The sequence below is a fragment of the Dendronephthya gigantea genome, unplaced genomic scaffold (genome assembly GCF_004324835.1).
Source record: "Dendronephthya gigantea isolate DGI-Jeju-01 unplaced genomic scaffold, DenGig_1.0 000000F, whole genome shotgun sequence".
In the NCBI taxonomy this organism is placed as follows: domain Eukaryota; kingdom Metazoa; phylum Cnidaria; class Anthozoa; order Malacalcyonacea; family Nephtheidae; genus Dendronephthya; species Dendronephthya gigantea.
This window is the reverse complement of record NW_021163010.1, coordinates 2,372,370-2,389,917: the sequence shown is the minus strand read 5'-3', so window position 1 is coordinate 2,389,917 and position 17,548 is coordinate 2,372,370. Positions and strand designations below refer to the sequence as shown.

The 17,548-nt window shown below is 36.1% G+C and overlaps 2 protein-coding genes across 3 annotated transcripts; both read right to left on the bottom strand.

Moving 5' to 3' along the window:
• Positions 1–444: 444 nt before the first annotated feature.
• LOC114523003 (tRNA-dihydrouridine(47) synthase [NAD(P)(+)]-like) lies at positions 445–6,940 on the bottom strand. Of its 2 annotated transcripts, none has more exons than XM_028543801.1 (15): positions 6,666–6,940; positions 5,239–5,851; positions 5,036–5,077; positions 4,694–4,783; positions 4,329–4,391; positions 3,869–3,985; positions 3,681–3,746; positions 3,353–3,463; positions 3,017–3,113; positions 2,617–2,695; positions 2,375–2,422; positions 2,068–2,155; positions 1,705–1,757; positions 1,137–1,265; positions 445–981 (listed from the first exon to the last, which is right to left on the bottom strand). In XM_028543801.1, exons 1-15 carry the CDS (start codon positions 6,791–6,793, stop codon positions 906–908), a joined length of 1,800 nt encoding a protein of 599 aa, XP_028399602.1. In that variant the 5' UTR covers positions 6,794–6,940; the 3' UTR covers positions 445–905. The 2 variants fall into 2 exon arrangements, with proteins under 2 accessions (XP_028399602.1, XP_028399610.1); XM_028543809.1 differs by having other exon boundaries at positions 5,239–5,816; positions 6,666–6,755.
• A 217-nt stretch (positions 6,941–7,157) lies between these two features.
• On the bottom strand, positions 7,158–13,400 carry LOC114522907 (transmembrane protein 245-like). The gene is made up of 14 exons (XM_028543691.1): positions 12,761–13,400; positions 12,305–12,524; positions 11,978–12,143; positions 11,347–11,713; positions 10,808–10,912; positions 10,449–10,531; positions 10,164–10,257; positions 9,898–9,993; positions 9,561–9,749; positions 9,303–9,425; positions 9,042–9,172; positions 8,610–8,710; positions 8,133–8,307; positions 7,158–7,759 (listed from the first exon to the last, which is right to left on the bottom strand). The coding sequence occupies exons 1-14, from the start codon at positions 13,286–13,288 to the stop codon at positions 7,594–7,596; spliced, it is 2,544 nt and encodes an 847-aa protein (XP_028399492.1). The 5' UTR covers positions 13,289–13,400; the 3' UTR covers positions 7,158–7,593.
• Between the last annotated feature and the right edge of the window lie 4,148 nt (positions 13,401–17,548).

The following is a 17,548-nucleotide window of genomic DNA, read 5'->3' as shown; positions in this document are numbered from 1 at the left end:
GTAATTTGGTTAAAATAAATATATAATTTGAAACTCTGTGACTTGTTGAGGATCACATTTGGAGGCAAATTCTCAACAGTTTGGCTTAGAAATTCTACTAACGCGTTTAGGATAAAAACTATGTGACCATATCCCTGAACAAAACAACGCGGAATCGCAAGATTTTGAGAAGTTGTCTTGTGTATTTTACTTGGCCTTGGACTTTTAAAAATGCACTGATCAACCCTCTCGCCCGGGTTAGGTTTGGAATAAGGGTTAAGCCTCCGTCAATCGTCACTACAAGTTGCTCTAAACAGCCAGTTAAGTGCCGACTGGCACTTAATAAATCATGTACGTACGACCACGTACGACTCAAGTTTTCACTAAAGCGGTTATGCTTGAAAGAAAAACTAATGAATAATTTCGAATAACCAAAATTATATTTACCCATGCGTTGAGATCAGTCAAGGTGAACTAATTTATTGAACTATTTATTGTCGAACTAATTTATTGTCGCTGGATGAGTTGTTTGAGAATAAAAGCTTGGTATGTCAAGCTGGATGAGTTGTTTGAGAATAAAAGCTTGGTATGTCAAGCTGTCCCGAAAACAACTAAAAACCTGATCTCCAAATTGGTGGCATGCAATGTCAGGACAATAATACACTTGATAACACACTAAATACTAACTATAGTAATAATACTAGTACTGGTACTTTGTAAATTTTTCGTATACAAAATTTCTATTAGACTGATTTATTGATCATGCATACGAAAATACAATTAATGTATACTAACATTTAAAACATGTTAAAATGAATTCACAACAACAGCGGTAATTCAGAACAATTTCAAGGATTAAACACCCAATCGGACGCAAAAGCAACGAACAATGGCCAAAATAGATCTATTTGACAGAGTTCGTATATTCATGAGGCATACGAATTTGCTTTGTGCTTCGGAAGAAATACAAAATCGGATGGAACAGGTCCAAGAAACATTTCGCTAGAAGTCAAAAGATAACAAAAAAGCAATTACTACGATACTACAAAAGCACAGAATAAGACATGTTCAACAAACCATTATTTTTCACAGCGCAGTATACTTATTATAATATGAATAAATTGAACATACTATAAAGTTTGGAAGTTAATGTATACCTTATTTTTATCCAATCCTCGCACTTGTTACTAGCCATCAATGTTTCAAGATCATTTCGCCCAAAATATGGTGGAGGCCTCTCATTAATACGCTGAGGGACTCTTTCCAACAGACCAACAGGAATGTACCTGTGTGATAGAGATTAGCATGGAGTATGAACTGTTGCAAGATTCATAAAAAACAAAATTGATATAATTGTAAAAATAAAAAAGTCAATACATAAATAGGAATAATACCATTTAGCATGTTTGTTACACAAATGCATGGGGGGTAAATATTCATATTCGGCCATTCGCAAAAAAAACTTCGTCGCAATTTTGATAAACTACAACGAACACTGACTCCGCTATTTTCCAATCCGATTAGGAGTGGTTGTTCTCGAAGCCTAAACTGCGTCTCTACAGCATTCTGTGACTACATTGTTCTCACAACAGAGCAAAACTACTGCCAAATTCTCCGAGGGTTTTTCACGTGCGCTACATCGCGAGGGTAAAGAGCACAGCGCCTGGGTACGTCGAGCCTACGAGGCTGAAAAACTCAAATGAATGAAAATAACTAGAAACCTACCGGTATAGAAACGATAGCCATTCCAGTAAGAAACGTCGTGTCGTCTCTATGCCCTACATGGTGTTAAAAATATGTTGCTAGTTGATACATCTAGAGCCTGGGAGCACAAATGAATCAAAATAAAACTCGATCAGGTCTTTTCAGGAATTCTTTGGGGCTAAGATTTGCAGTTTTCTGGGAAGTCCCGATTTCTGTGCTTCACTACGAGCGACCTTTCGAGATTTTGCAATCTTTGTTACAAGCATGCGCACTATGAAAAAGACCCAACGCTTAAACCGAGGCACTAAACCGAGGCTTCATTCGCTGGTCATATGCATATCCAAGAACTGCGTAGAAACATGCACGTTAAATAACGTTCAATACCTCAGTGTCAGATCCCCAGTGCTCCAAACCAAAGTTTACGAAATCTTTGATGATATCTAATCTTTCTGACGAAGATATATCCCAGTGTCTGAAAACAAGACGAATAATATACTTATAAAACATGGAGAGACCTAATTAGGCGCATGTTCAGTTGTGCTACACACAGAAGCTTTTGGGCCAGGCTTTTTCAGGAGAAAATATCGAGATGATAAGAGAAATATCAAGAGTATTTTTGCATCATTTTGAACCAGAGAGGATGTCAATTATAAAACTAACATATTCGTGCTGTATGTATCAAATAATTTACCTTTGTTCTTTGATTTCAGTAAAAATCCATGGTTTAATCAGACCACCACTAAAGTAAAAATACTTTAAAAGTGAATTTTGTATCGTTACTGATCTTCTAGGAATTGCGTCCGGCCTGCACGAGGGCACGAGAGGAGGGTGTTTGACATGTATAAGTCACAAAATGCCTTACTTACAGTTGTTATAGATATGCAATACAGTTTGCGACTGCCTTAAATTCAAGCAAAAAATGACTAAAATTACCGGGCTATCATGACACCTGATGCACCCGTTTCTTGTCTGTGTCGCTGTACATCTTCAAATGAAAGGATATCGCCATTTCCTACAGTGGATGCGGAAGTAACGGTCAAAACAAAATTCTCACTCGATTTTCTTTCAATTGGAATCCGCTGTAGTTGGCCTTTTAAGGAGGATTTCCATTCACTGCAAATGTCCCGTGACAGAATTATTTCTGTGAGTTTTCAAACCTCCTTTCCTTTTATGAACAATTTCCTTTTACATGTATTTCTGGCAAAATGAACATCCAGCGGTCTCGTTGATTAGTGCTCAATAGACCTAATCTCATCACGGATAAATAAAACCTGCGCTTAATCTGGGAACAAAGAACGAGAATCCTTTATCAGCATCCTTCGTATAAACTAACCAAAAAGTGGCATTGGTAAAGCTTCATTTGCACATTGATTGATGTAATTCCAGTCAGCTGATTTCGTGTACCGTTGCTCCCGAGACCTCCCATGCAACTAAAATCAGGAAAATATATGGTTCCGTGATTTCGTGTCTTCTGAGAAAATAAATACGGGAAATTGTTTTAATCTATTCTTACCGAACGTTTCCTAAGATGCGACACATATCATGCAGGATTTGCAGGCCCTTAAAAGTTCTTTCTCAAAATATCAGTGCATGTACTGTATATAGTGAGAAAGAGCTAACTGGACTTACGATTGAATATAATTCTTAGCAATGGACATTAAAATCTCACTGTGACAAGCGAAGCTCCCCAATCCCTTATTTTAGGAATAAGTTGAAGAGCGTTCCATTTCTTATCATGAACGCCAGTTCTCATCTTGACAGTAACTGGAATGTCAAGTACCTATATAATGATATTAACAAAAGAATACAAAATTTCTTATAATGACAAAGAACAGGGAAAGCCTAATAATAATATACTACAATAAAATTAATAGGGTTTTAATTTTCCAAACCAAAATGAGAAAATTGTCATCATCAATAATGAACATAATTAACCATATCTTACACATAAAATAAGTGTTCTTTTTGCCATTTTTAAATCATCTTTGAAGACTTACATAATTCATTCCTCGAACAATTTCTTCAAAACGCCTTGATCGCTCCATCAATGCTGACCCTGCTCCCTATATAGGAAGCAAATAAATCGCACTTCCAGAATACATCGAAGGGAGGGTTTGTCTTGTTCAAATGTTTGTTAAACCACTGTGAACTTAAGCGTACGTGATGAACTTATACTATTCTGCACCTTGTTAAAGACAAGATCTATTGGACACCCAACGTTGACATCGATGAAATCAATTTCAATCTTGTTTTGGAGTAACTCAGCACACTTGCTCATTGTATCAGGAAAACTTCCACAAAGCTAATGCAAAAAGAAAAATCATAATCAATACTATTAATCATGGACACCGTACAAAGCAACTGACCGTACTTTTAACGGAAAGAGGTGTCAGTGTGAAGAAATATTACCTGAAATTTTCGTTATATATTTCAGGGGTTAGTTGCAAAAAACTCCTAACTACGTATCTCTCCTAAATACTTGGTTACATAGAAAATAATGCATTATAGTACATGTTACTTTATCAATTGTACCTAAAGTCATTCTATTGAGTGTTACAATGTACAAAGTTACACCAAAGATAATTCATCATCACGACACTAGCTCAATGTAACACTCTTTCTTGCTGTTTTATTATTATATATACCTGCACTCCAAATATATCCTCACTTGGATGGCGTTTCATCAGGGCCCACTCTGACTGCATCCCCTATACATAGTAACAGTTAGGAGCTTTCAAGGGTTGGTAAACAAACGACAACAAATACGAACCAATTTACGGCAGTTAATACTATCCGTAACCATGCATGTTCAGAAGACTATAACGATTTTCTCTCAACAACCTCGCGAGATGGATTCATCAAGTAATTGTGTCCCCCAAATGCAGGAAATGAAATCATATAGAGACTCGTGGATACAGAAACCTCAGACCCCTACAACTCCCGTATGATGAAATTTCGAACCCCAGCAAAAAGAAGAGATTATGGTCAATATACTGAACTATAATCATACCTGCAGCAAATTTGTGCACATCGCCATTTCACCGCAAGTGATATCAGCACCCAAACTCTTGCACAATCGTCTGAACGGTAAATTGCCAACCTGAGGAAATTAAAAAATATCTTTTAAAATTTGCCCAGTACGAGGCGTTATGGATCGATATCTAAAGAATTTACTTTTCCTACCGCGGTAAATAATTTAATCACTCGACAATATCACATTACCGTACATAGGTAATAGGGAAACCGGTGTGATTTCGAACACAAATTTAAATTTTTTCACCAAGAACAAGAACCTATCAATTTCATTCACAATTCAAACCTATTTCCCAATCGATCTCGATCTATTTCTTACCGTTGTGAGAGGAGCAAGGTAGAGCTTATCCGAGAAGTCAATCTGAATTAATAAAACATTAAAATAAAATATTTACTGGACAAAAAAAACTATAGACATTAAACTACTAGTTACTGGTACTAACTCTTTCAAAAATATTTAAAAGAAGAAATAGAACTTTCTGTCAAAGCAATAAAATTTAAACCTTTTAATTGCGTTAATACCTTCTTTATTTCCACAGATCTTAGTTTAATGACATCTTCATCAGTTACAACACCAGATGTTTTATATTCACCTATATCTCTCAGTGGTCTTCCTTGACTATGAAAGTCTTTCATTTTTTCTACATACTCATCAGATCTGGGAAATGAAACTCTCTTTTTTCGAAGTTCCACTTGTAACTCTTTAGTTAAACTATTTTTTACTTGATATTCATCGAATGTATCTTTAGTAACATTCTCAAAATCTTCTGTAAGATGATTTTTACCAAATCTACATGCAATACCATATGGACATTTTCCAAAAACTTGAAAGTTTCTGCATACCTCCCCAACATCAGGCAAGCGATCGTCTATGATTGTTTGCATATCGTGAGAGAAGTTACAATTAACACCAAAATGACATGAGCCATGTTGAAGAAACCTTCGACATATTTTCTTCTTTCCAGCTGGATTTGGATTTCTTGGTCTGTTTTTGTTCATTCCTCGTTCTCTTTTCTTTTTTGGAGGGCCATCAATATGCCCATCAACATTGCTGGTCTGTTCATTAATGGTTTCCAAAGCACCAGTCTTCGCAGGTTTTTCTTCATGTTGGAATGGAATATAGGGTAAAAGATATCTAAATATGACAAAGATCATGATACAAAAGTCTATTTGGCTTTAATTTTAAAACAATTGCAATTGATCAATGTTAAGTTATAGTTGCCGACATAGCTAAATGCCCTCATAGCTAAACCAAATTGTCCTGCATGGCAATAGAATGCATACCTGTTTATTCATCTTAAAATAATTCATATCATAATAATATAAATCAGAGAATGAATGGACTAAGATTGTGCAGTAGGATGATTTTTAGTAGAGCAATGTGCACAATGTCTACAAAAAAGTTCCTGCAAGCCCGCACAGTGGTTGTGGACCAAGTCTGAGCCATTAGTAAAACAAGAATAAGTTTTTAAATCCATAACAACATGAAGTTGTACTAAAATTGTGGCACATGCACCATATTGGAACAGCCGTGGAATAAAGCTGATGACTGACTAAGTTCATGAAAATTTGTTGTTCCAACACTTGTCATCAGATTGGGATAGGTATTAATTGTAACACAAACTGTTGATAGTTTGCAAATTTTTTACAAAGTGTGAGGCTTCATGTGTATGACCTAGGATTTCTTGTAGGAGTTGCAGCTAATGCTCTACAAGTCCAAAATTTTTAGAATATAGCATTTGTAACTTCTATTTGTCTTACAAGTCTGGTCTATATACTTGGTGCCCATAGCCATATCTTCTTTATAATTTACTATTATACAATTTATTTACTATTGTACTTTTGTCAAGCAATATGTTCAAGCAATACATGTATATTACGGTGTGGTTTATTTTAGTTATTGAATCCAATAATGTATATGTCTACTCCCAAAACATTATCCAACTTACTGCTGTTTAATCGCTGCCTCTCCGGGACGATTTGATTGAACTGGGGGTTGTGGTTTGCTTGTAATAGTCTCGTTGTCTATAAGTGCAGCATCAACAACTACACAGGATGTAGAATCATTTGCAGCCATTATATTATTACAGACAAGAGAATGCCTAAAGACATTTGACTGTTTGTATCAAAATTGACCATTCATTTTCAACCGAATCAGCCACGTTTTCACTATGGTTTATAGACCATAACTTGAATTGATCTATAGTTTGATCCCATAGTTTTTAAATAGGATGGAGCCACGGCGGAAATGACGTAAATTGATCCATACAAAGGTCCCAAAACTACTCACAATATACTGTTAGAATTTGAACCCCCTAGCACCATAAAACAAATACTATAAACTATTGAGGTGAAACCACGAGTGCATATTTAAGTTTTTTTTTGCAAATTTTATTTTTTAAACTCTTATGAGCAAAAATTCTTTAAATTTATAACACCAGAAAAAAGTTTTAAAAACAAATTTATACCGGTTTTGTTTTTTTGTAATGGAACAAGAAAAAAGTTTAGAGCAATCACGTAACCATCAATACCTAATTCCTTTCCTCCCGTTGTTTTCCGAAGTTCCGGACAGTTCCAAAGTTTTACAGTTAGGAACCTTTGTATATACACTACACAGGTGCAGCGAGTGTCCTTACACGTTTGAGAGAAGTCAAGTTGACTGTAAGTTCTATTGAAAGCTTCAATGTTGAGTTTCCAAAGAAAAAGGCCTATCTTTACGTCACATTCGTCCCTACGTAATTCCAGCTGCATGGTCTTGTTGAGTGGCAGTGGCGGCAACACTGTGATCTTTAAGTTGAAGAGGATAAAAACAGCTTTCTAACGAGGCCAAAGTCAAACAATATCGAGGAACGCTTCAATAACAATAACCAATAAGAATTAAGGAGGTGTACTTAGTGTTTCTTGTCCATGCATTATTATTCTATGGACATTAAATGCAGCAACGAGGCAACAAAGTACAATTGGACCAACGATCGCTCCCTCCAGACCCAAACAATATATGCCTCCAGCAACAGCTAAACCAGTAAGATAAGGATGGCCACCACTATAACAAATAGTAAAAACAGACATCATTACTTGTTAGAAGTACGCCAGAATCCGTCCTTAATGCTAATTTTACAGCCCACAAAAAATTACATCTGATATTATTTTTTTGTCCAGGAAAAAGTGGGGAGCATTGTCCTTCCCGCCTACTGGATGCACAGCTGCTCATGACATATTCCAAACATGTTAAAATCTGAACAGAACCAAAATCTATGATGATAATAGCGACATCTATATGCCAAAACTGCAAGTTTAAATGGTTCATTTAAAAACTGTCGTATTTCTTTAACAACTCGACCATGGTGAAAAACGGAGATGGTTAAGTGGAAGTGTTAATTGCAGTGAATACAAAATGATGGTGACGAATGGCTTACCCTTTTATTTCGCTGTATATGACAGTATCCACAACATAGGTAGGTAATATGTGACACAGCGCCAAGAGCAGAGCATGTATGTCTGAGTTCTCAATGAGCCACAATTCCAAAATAGCTGGAACAGCAGCCCAATATGACGCCACAAATGGTACAACACCCGTCACAGCGGCGATAGCTACGTGGAAACAAAAATACAAATATGTGAGGCAATAATTAATTAAGTATTAAGTATCCGGTCTTCTGACCTCTGAAGATTAATGCTAAAAAATGGTGCACTATATTTATCATAATTTTTTCTTGGAGAATACATCTTTTAGGTTAGAAGTGACTACATGCCTGATATTCATTTTGAATTCAAAACACCCCTTTCCCCTTTACTATGATGGTTCAGACGCTGATACAAAAATGTTACGACACAAGAAAGGGAAGTTCTCAAATGAAGCTGAAAAAAATAAATAGAACACCAACACTACCAACCAGAAGGGATGAAAACAATTTTAACTCCAAATAAAGTGTGAGTAAGCCAGGTGTATAAGCCATAAAATGCAGCCATTTTTAACGATGCTCCAAAGACACCCCTGAGAAGAAATCAAGAGCATTTTCGGTTAAAAATAATAATTCAAATAATTAAATATGAATACATAAAGCCGTGTCCACATAAGAGGCATAGATGTGAACTTCATGATTTTACCAGCCAGGGCCTTGCCTGGATTTCTTGACCTATAAGGCCATTATTTATTGTTCAGCAATATATGTACAAACTTGATGTTGGCAAAAAACAGACGGATCAACATGTAATATATATTCTCTCTGGTCTCTGTACATGCAAAAAAACCGCAATAATCGACCGGTCCGGGTTTAGGCCATAACATATGTAGGCAAAATATGATACGACGATATATGACTGACCTGACCGCTGTGTATATGGCCTCGCCAAAGAGAGTTGCTTCACTTCCAGAAAGTGTACTGACCCAATAAACTGGCAAATATTGATTTTGAGAAAAACTCAAAAGATAAAATAAAGCTGTTAAAAACACGATCTAAAATGAAGAAAAAATCATTACCTATAACAAATCAAACCAAATGCGTCAATTCCCATGGCAGTCCACTAATTCCTTAGTAACACTGATCGTGTAGCATACATATTATTTAATTATAGTTGCAACTTACCATAGAGAAACCAGCATTAAGTAAGTATGTTCCACTGGAGAAAACCAAGGATATCAACACTGTGACAATATTGAAAGCTAGGTTCACGTTGCTTTTAAATATCAACCAAATTGATTCTATAATCTGAAGAATTAAAACAGTCACCGATAACTCATATATGCACGACTCTGAGAGTCGATTCTTATAGTAATAACTATACTTTAACTTCTGAAAATCTACAAGAACCATTGAACCTACTCAATCCAGAGCGATACTTACCGACATCAACACACCAATGTTCTCTTTAACGACATTAAAAACAGTATTCAGATCAATTTTCTGTTTAACTGTGATCCACTTGTAAATACCACGTAATGACAGACCGAATGGAGATTTTCGTTTTTGAATCGTTGTGTTGGAACTACTTGATGTAATATTATGACTTGGTAGCAATGATGCATTGCTTTCCTATATAAAGAGGAACTCTTAATACACGAGGGAATTGATATTCTAAAGAGGGAAACAGGTATAAGGGCGGCGCTGCATGGGCGGCTTTTCTTTGCAATTTCTTTATGCCTTATATATGTATATAAATAAGACCAATTCAATACAGTACCTCTTTCCAACTGTGGTACAAACGATCAGTTAACTCCAAAATTTCCTTTTTAAGATGAGAATTGTTCTTATCCTTCGCCCCACCAAGTTCCTGAACCTACAACAAAATATCATGCAGTTATGAATTTTACCACAATTTCACCTCCGGGGCGGGAAATAAATAATAGGTTAATTGTTTCATCGTGATGTTATCATGACCAGGACTATAGTTCCAAGCTGATATAACAAAGTTATAGCTAATATATACATTCACCATCAATGTCTTACTTTATTAGCCAACCAATCTCTACCATGTAAATACATTTGGTCCACGGCATTTTGTAGAATATGGTGGAAATCTTTATTTTCTGGAAGCCAGTGCCTAAAATAAGTAAAAACCTTGTGTTTCATCTCTCAGGTTTATCCATTTCACCTGCTAGGCCATTATTGGGATACAGGGATGTAAATGAGTCTTTTATTGATGTATTTTGCATTGGTCAGTATCCAGCCATGCACCACGCACTCATACCTTCTTCAATCTATCATAAAATGTTACATAATTTGATTGCTCACTTAAAAAGTTCTGGATACTGATTAATTGCATCATTCACCAGATCGCCAGTTACTTGAACCATGTGCATACTCTCACGTTGAACCTGGTCGGAAATGTTTAGTAACACGTCACTTTCAGATTCAGATATATTGAAAATCGATTCTGTATATTACTTATTACAGGCATTATTGGAATATATGCATGCTTAAATTGCCTGCTAGCATGCAACTACCCGTGCTGAGGTTCCCAAGTCAGAATTAACAAAAAATTAAGATCATTTTATGACGGTTCAAGCAAAAACCTCTTACGTCATTTCAAATAAGAACATATATAATTATAATTCTGTGTGTATTTAATATTAAGTTTCACGCAGCTGTACCTGAACTGCAATGACAGCACTGAATACAATTGTGCCCAGAATAAGACACATGATCATACAGATACTGATAAGTTTGTCTGCAAATTGTACCAACCACAGGACCATCTATGTATAAACGAAAATTAATGTTAACACACGTCGAAGTTTTCATGTGCCGAACCTAACGTTAATGAGTTCAAGGCTGTTTTTAAAAGTTCATTTGCATTTGATTCGGCGGATCCAAAACGATAAAATAAACATTTAAATTGTTCATGTAATAAATTCCATCCGTATGGGTCTAAATTGAGGTATATTCAATTTTCACCGAGTTTCTTTTCTTTGTACAGCCAGTAAAAGAAGTGGACTGTATAAGTTCTATAATTTAAAACTGTAATAGTCTTACAACCGGAGTGGTTGGTGTATTCTTTTGACATCTGCAAACGAGTGAATAGTTCTAAACGTTCTGGGTTAAAGTCCTATCATTTCAATATCCGTAACTGACGATCCGATCACATGTATTAAGGGAAAAACATCGCACTTAAAATCCGAGCCCTGTATACCTTCTTATCACCCAGCAAGACCGTTCTCATTATTCCTCGTACTGGTGCTGGAGCCAAAACATCCTTTCTTTCCTTCGCCCATAGTTTTAATTTCGACCGAGCGTTATCTAGTTGTTCATGGACCACACTGTTCGTTCCAATCCATGACAGAAGAGCTTTGATCAAATATATTACGAACGGAATGGTAAGGAGCTCCAATATCCACACATTCTTTATAATGCATACCAACCCGATTGCCCAGAATAGCGCAAGGAAAAAAATATTGCTGGCCTTCATGTTTCGTGGTTTTTCACTTGTGTTGTCGCTTGTTACAGGTTTACGTTTAACCAGCCTTGGTCTCTCCTTCTTCTTCATTTCACCGTCCACACTATGCAAGATAAGAAAATGGAAATGCTTTGTTTTTTCTCTTTAGTCATATGTTTCCAGTGCAAATTAGAGGATGTGTTTGAACCCAGCATTAGATAAATCATTGGACCCATGAAGCTGAGGATGCAAGGCCAGAACATGCATGCTAAAAATGATTTGCACATCAAACACACTGAGAGAATTTGCAGGGCAAGGGACAGAATGTTTTCATACAATGACCTAAACACTGTCACTATACGAATGTTCACTAAAAAAAATTTTAAACCTCTGAACATGCTGTTCTTGTGGTTTCTCAGTTTTCTCCCCAGATTTTGAATTTTCTTCCATAGAATCATCTTCAGATTCTGCACCAGTTTGATCATTCAATGCTACAGCTGCAGCCATCGATAAACTACGTAATAATTTACTACCATCTCTTTTTAGCTCAGGTCCTAGTTGAGATATGACATATCAAAATTATCACACATTGTAAAATCTTACTCAATCTTTCATCTCAGCCCTAATAAATTATAGTTACACCATCACATATTGCATTTGTTTAAAATTCTACAAAGAATGCTTGACAACTTGCAGTATTGATTTTGTTTCTAACCTTTACGTTTATATTTTTTTATAAATTCTGCAGAAACACCAACAATACAAAGTATGAACAGAAATAAGAACAAGGGTACTCTGAAGTCACCGGCAATGGAAGCTAGGTGTAGTACTAACACACTCCAGACAGGATATGCCATGATTGTAATCATTGGTGTATATGATGGTGTCCAAAAGAATACCACTATAGTGACATAACAAACAACTATAGACCATACCTATAAAAAAAGATTGTACATGGTATTAAAAAAACATGAAACATTCAAATCTTGTATTGTATTACTGAAATCACTAAATTTTCAATCAATCTATCATCTGTTCAGGGAAGTTCTTATTGTCATTTAAACCTCTGGTCAATCCATGCACACGCTGATTGGCTCCATTTTGCAACTTGTGCAACTACAATTTGGATAAATCAGATCATATTTATGAAATCTTGACCTATCGACCTTACCCAAACTGGATTAGAAAAATAATCAAGTGTTTGGTATAGAAATGTGCCCATTCCATTTATCATGATAAACATCTCATAAAATGGCTGATAAAGATAGAGTAAATATACTCCAAAGGATGTCAATGTTAATGAAATCAGCTCCCAAATATGATCAAATATGAAGAAACCAACAACTGCTGAAACTTCATTCAAAATTTGAAATGGTAATAAAGTCACACCCACAACCAATGGTGTATTATAATCACTAAGAGATCTCAGCCATGAACAAACAAGTGTGGACAATGTCTTCTTGAATGGATATAGAAATGCACCACAAAGTACTGCCCAAAGTAATGGCTTGATAAAGGCCTCCAAGACAAAATAAGCCGCCACTGCAGCCCCAAGGCCAACAGATATAAACAGAAATGCAGCAACATTGTAGAAAGCTCCTTGTAAATTTACGTCATTTTCAGAGCCTTGAAGAACTGCGCTTAATGGCGTGCTGAAGTATTCAGTTAGTTGCCTAACTGGAGTTTTACTCATTCTCATTTAACGATGAATTATTGTGGAGTATAAGACTTCTTTTCTGCATCTTAAAATATCAAAAAAATTAAAATTTCATGTTTAAAATACTCATCAGTGTTCACACTTCTTGATTTAATACTTGCGCCCGCGATACTGAGATAACTACGTCAGTGGGCTACGTTCGTTCACCCCTCAGTGCTCCTGGACCTGTGAACTCTAGTGAACTCTAAACTTTTTAGAAAAAAATCTTTCAGAAAAGACGAATTTGTGACCGTGCTCAATTTCGTCCACTCTCCTGTTTCCTCGGGTAAACACGTAGGAACTGGTCAAATTTTTAACACAACGTTACCTTCGACGGGAAATGTGAAGTCTTTTACGAGACGAAAAAAGCGTTTTGTCATTTTTTACATCTAACAAAAATAGTCATTGCAAATTTACAATAGTTAGCTCAGTCACCGTGCAAGCACTGAAAGGAGAACGAAACTTGTGACGAAACGGAGGTTCCCTGCACACGCGATATCTCGCGATCAAATCACTGGATCCGAAATACGTGATTAGGATCTTGACGGTTATAAATAAGCTAACGTGACGTTTAGTAATTATTTTTGAAAAAGTTTCTAAAAAATGTAATTTAGACGATAAGTGAAAATAAGTAAAATGAACAAGAAGGAGAGAGGAAGAAGAGACAGTGTATTTAGTTGGAATGATCAGTCAGCCAATGTTAAAGTGATGACATGGGAAACTGGGAAAAAACTAAATGTAAGAATGTTTGAAAAGACTCGTGAAAAGAAATGGACAACAGTAAAATCAATGATGATCAATCGTAGTCGTGGAAAGAAAGCACAATCAAATCAATCTCGTTATGCGAGACACCTCAGATATTCCATGGATTTGGACACTCCGGATGAGATAGTAGAAGAAAAAAACGAGGAAACACGACAGCGGGAACGAGAGGTACAAAGTTTGAATCACGTTAATATACTTCCTACAATGTAAGTGCGTTTAATTCGATTTGAAATTGGCGTTTATAGCTACAGATAATAGCATTCATACGAAGTACATTCCATAGAGCTTACGGCTTAATATCATGCAATTATTAGTCTGCATAGCCAATAGGCAATACGGATTAAATCAACACTAACGTTGTTATTCCTATTAAGCTTTAAGTTTTTAACCAAAAACTTCTTCTTTTAAAATCTTTCAGTTAACACTCGAAAAATTCAAGAATGTGGTGACGAAGGTGAAGGCTTGTCAAAATTTAATGGAATTTGTTTCACTCACAAAACACGGTGTTGTTTAACAGAGTAAAGAGATCTCTCATTTCATTTGCTCTGCAGTCAAAACCCACAGATGTATGCACAAAGATATTCTGAGAAATTTAGCTAAATTTTATCAAAAAAAATTCTATAGGTAATTCTCCTTCGATCAGTATTTATTCATGTTTTGAAATATGCAATGGAAAAAGGTGGGCATGAGAAAATTACATCGGATCCACGTCTACGACTCAAAGTTGATCATGCAAAGTTGCGTTCTGATAAAGATAAATTATTTGATCCAGAAAGATTTAAGACGGATTATCAGGTACAAAAAAATCATGCATTCTTTCCTTTGTCAAAATAACGACGGTCTTGTTTTCATGAAAGTAACATTGCAAGAGTGAAAAATTAGAAAAAATTCCATTCCCAGCAGCACAATTTCACAAATCCCATATTCCATCTCAGATCATGCATGTTCTGCCCCCTCAGGATCCTCTGCTAGGTCATGAAGCAGTTTTTCATATGCACCTGAAAACTTTTTTTCATTACTTAGGGATACTTTCCAAAATGGGCAAAAGAAATTTCTTGTAAAGCACCTGGTGACAGAACCGATAAAGAAATAGATTCACTAAACCAAATCCTTAAACAGCTGAAAGAATTTCGTCGTTATACACCAGAAATACAGCGACTTATGTGTAGAGTTGTAAGATATGACAGGTAAGCGAATATTCAGTGAAATTGCATGATAATGACTGCTTCACGTTAATATAAGAACCGAAGAAAAAAGTCTTAAACCCAAGGAGAAATCGACGAAGTCGTTTATCTATTACCTGTGACTTCGCTAATTTCAAAACTGATCTAAACCCACCAAAATTAACATTGGCCTGGATCAAGGATATAGACAATTAGACATAACCAACCAACCAACCAATCAAGCACTTCTTCCTCAAAGGTTTGGACGTCATCGTGTAATAATACGGAAAGGTCATGTTGGCAGAAGATTTTACATAATATATTCTGGAATCGTGAGTTACACATTGAGTGTAGACGACTGTGAAGTGTTTTCAAAACCGACAGAATACTATCAGTTAGGCAAGGGAGATGCTTTCGGGGTAAGACTCTGCCGTTTTTTAGTTGTATCATGTGTCGACATATGGTTCTCTATTATGCTTAATAAAGCTGAAATAAAACACCGATTGACTGTTTTCGTTAGGATTGTCCTCAGCGAAAGAGAAGATCAGTAATTATTGTTATTTTAAAATTTCTAGGAACTTGCTCTAATCAGAAATGTTGAACGTTCTGCAACAATAGTTTGCCTTCAAACAACCGAATTTTTGTACATGGAGAAAGAGGATTTTACTGAAATGGGAATTGATAATATTTTACGAAAAGAAATGGAGATCAGAGTTGCGTTTTTGAGGTGCAAAAGACGTCTGTTTGCTTAAAAAAATGCGAAATTTATACAACTTGATAAACATTAATGACATTTTAAATTAAAGCCATCTGCATGCCTACAGTAGACACACTCCAATTGCAATATAACCAGGGAGCAGTTACCTGTTACCTACAATTGTTGGCCCAGACTAACACAGATATTTGACAAAAAAATATATATTATATTTTACCCTTATTACAATGTATACGGTTTTAGAGAATTCGAACTGTTTTCAACATGGCCTCACCACGTTCTTCAAAAAGTTGCAGAAGAAAGTCGTTCTATGGAATATCGAAACGATTCTGTGATTGATAACAACCTGTTGCAATCAGATATGCTCTACGCTGTTATCAAAGTACGTTGCCCGGTTGGATAAGATACACGAGTTGACACGCACGTACGCACGGACGTGTTGAAGAGCAATCTTCACAATCATCATTCACTAATGAGCAAGAGATCTTTTAAATTCAATATATTATACGTATATTATGTATATACAAAACCCCATTCACCTGGCTCAAACGAACAATTTTGAACCTCCGTCACGGCATTGTCTTAAAGAGATTTCAGGGTAGTCAATATTAACAGCATAAATAACTTAATGATTACTCCTATTATCGTCATTAGGGAAGATGTCAAGTGCTTCGTTTATTGGATTTAACACAGAGGAAGAAGTGGATTAAATTGCGACGTAGTCAAAAGAAACTCTGCCACACGGAGTTCCCAGAAACGAATAGCACGTCGTATTCACGACAGGGCGCCTACTCACGACTTAGTGCAGTATCCAATACGACTGGTTATGAGTCGAGAATTCCTAGAACATTTTCTAATCCCCAGTCTACGTCTACAACACAGCTTGTCGAGCCAAGATTGGTAAAGTCAGATCACTGCTGGAACGTCTCTCGAAGACAGGAAAACTCTGCAAAGCGCGTGAAACGAGCATCCTATCCTTGTAGCTCACAAGAGCGAAATTACTATTCTAAGATGGAACCTGAAGAGACCAAAGTTGGTGTTGGAGTTTTTTTAAGCGTTGATGTCATAGAGAAGGGGCAATCTGCGGTAATCTATGTTTCTATACAACAATGTATACGACTAGCTATATCTTTATAAGCTGTCCTTCGCAACAAAGGACAAGAGATTTAAGGCATATATACCGTATAAGTTTCATTGCAGGAATTTGGTGGAAACTCTACATAATTTGTGATAAATAACTAATGTTCTTTTGATATCATGTTCAACAGGGTCTTCAAGGAGTATTGCGGACAGATGATGATAAGACGATAAGCCGAAGACGTTTAACCCTGATAAGTAAAGGTTGCTTTATTATCATAATTCCTGTTGAAACTGTGAAGAAACATGCAGATTACAAAACCATCAGGAAAATTCAGAAACGTGTCAAGATCTACCCAAGTGATGAAACTTTGACAGAATGCTATTTGGAGATGACAAAGTGGAATGCGTACAAGGAAGTGTTAATGGGTCGAATAATAAATGATATCGAAAGACGAAAATATGAAAAGAAGCCCGGATCCATGATACCAGGAATAGGTGCAGTCAAGCAGAAACAAACATACGTGGATATTGCCAGTCGAC

Excerpts from the sequence above, each read along its gene's own strand:
- LOC114523003 (XM_028543801.1), bottom strand. The coding sequence starts at position 6,793 with ATGGCTGCAAATGATTCTACATCCTGTGTAGTTGTTGATGCTGCACTT. Across the intron at positions 4,784-5,035 it reads ACCTTGCTCCTCTCACAACG|GTTGGCAATTTACCGTTCAG; the intron begins GTAAGAAATAGA and ends TAATTTCCTCAG. Across the intron at positions 982-1,136 it reads GAGGATTGGATAAAAATAAG|CGAAATGTTTCTTGGACCTG; the intron begins GTATACATTAAC and ends TTTGACTTCTAG.
- LOC114522907 (XM_028543691.1), bottom strand. The coding sequence starts at position 13,288 with ATGAGAATGAGTAAAACTCCAGTTAGGCAACTAACTGAATACTTCAGC. Across the intron at positions 9,426-9,560 it reads ACATTGGTGTGTTGATGTCG|ATTATAGAATCAATTTGGTT; the intron begins GTAAGTATCGCT and ends TTAATTCTTCAG. Across the intron at positions 8,711-9,041 it reads GCCATATACACAGCGGTCAG|GGGTGTCTTTGGAGCATCGT; the intron begins GTCAGTCATATA and ends ATTTCTTCTCAG.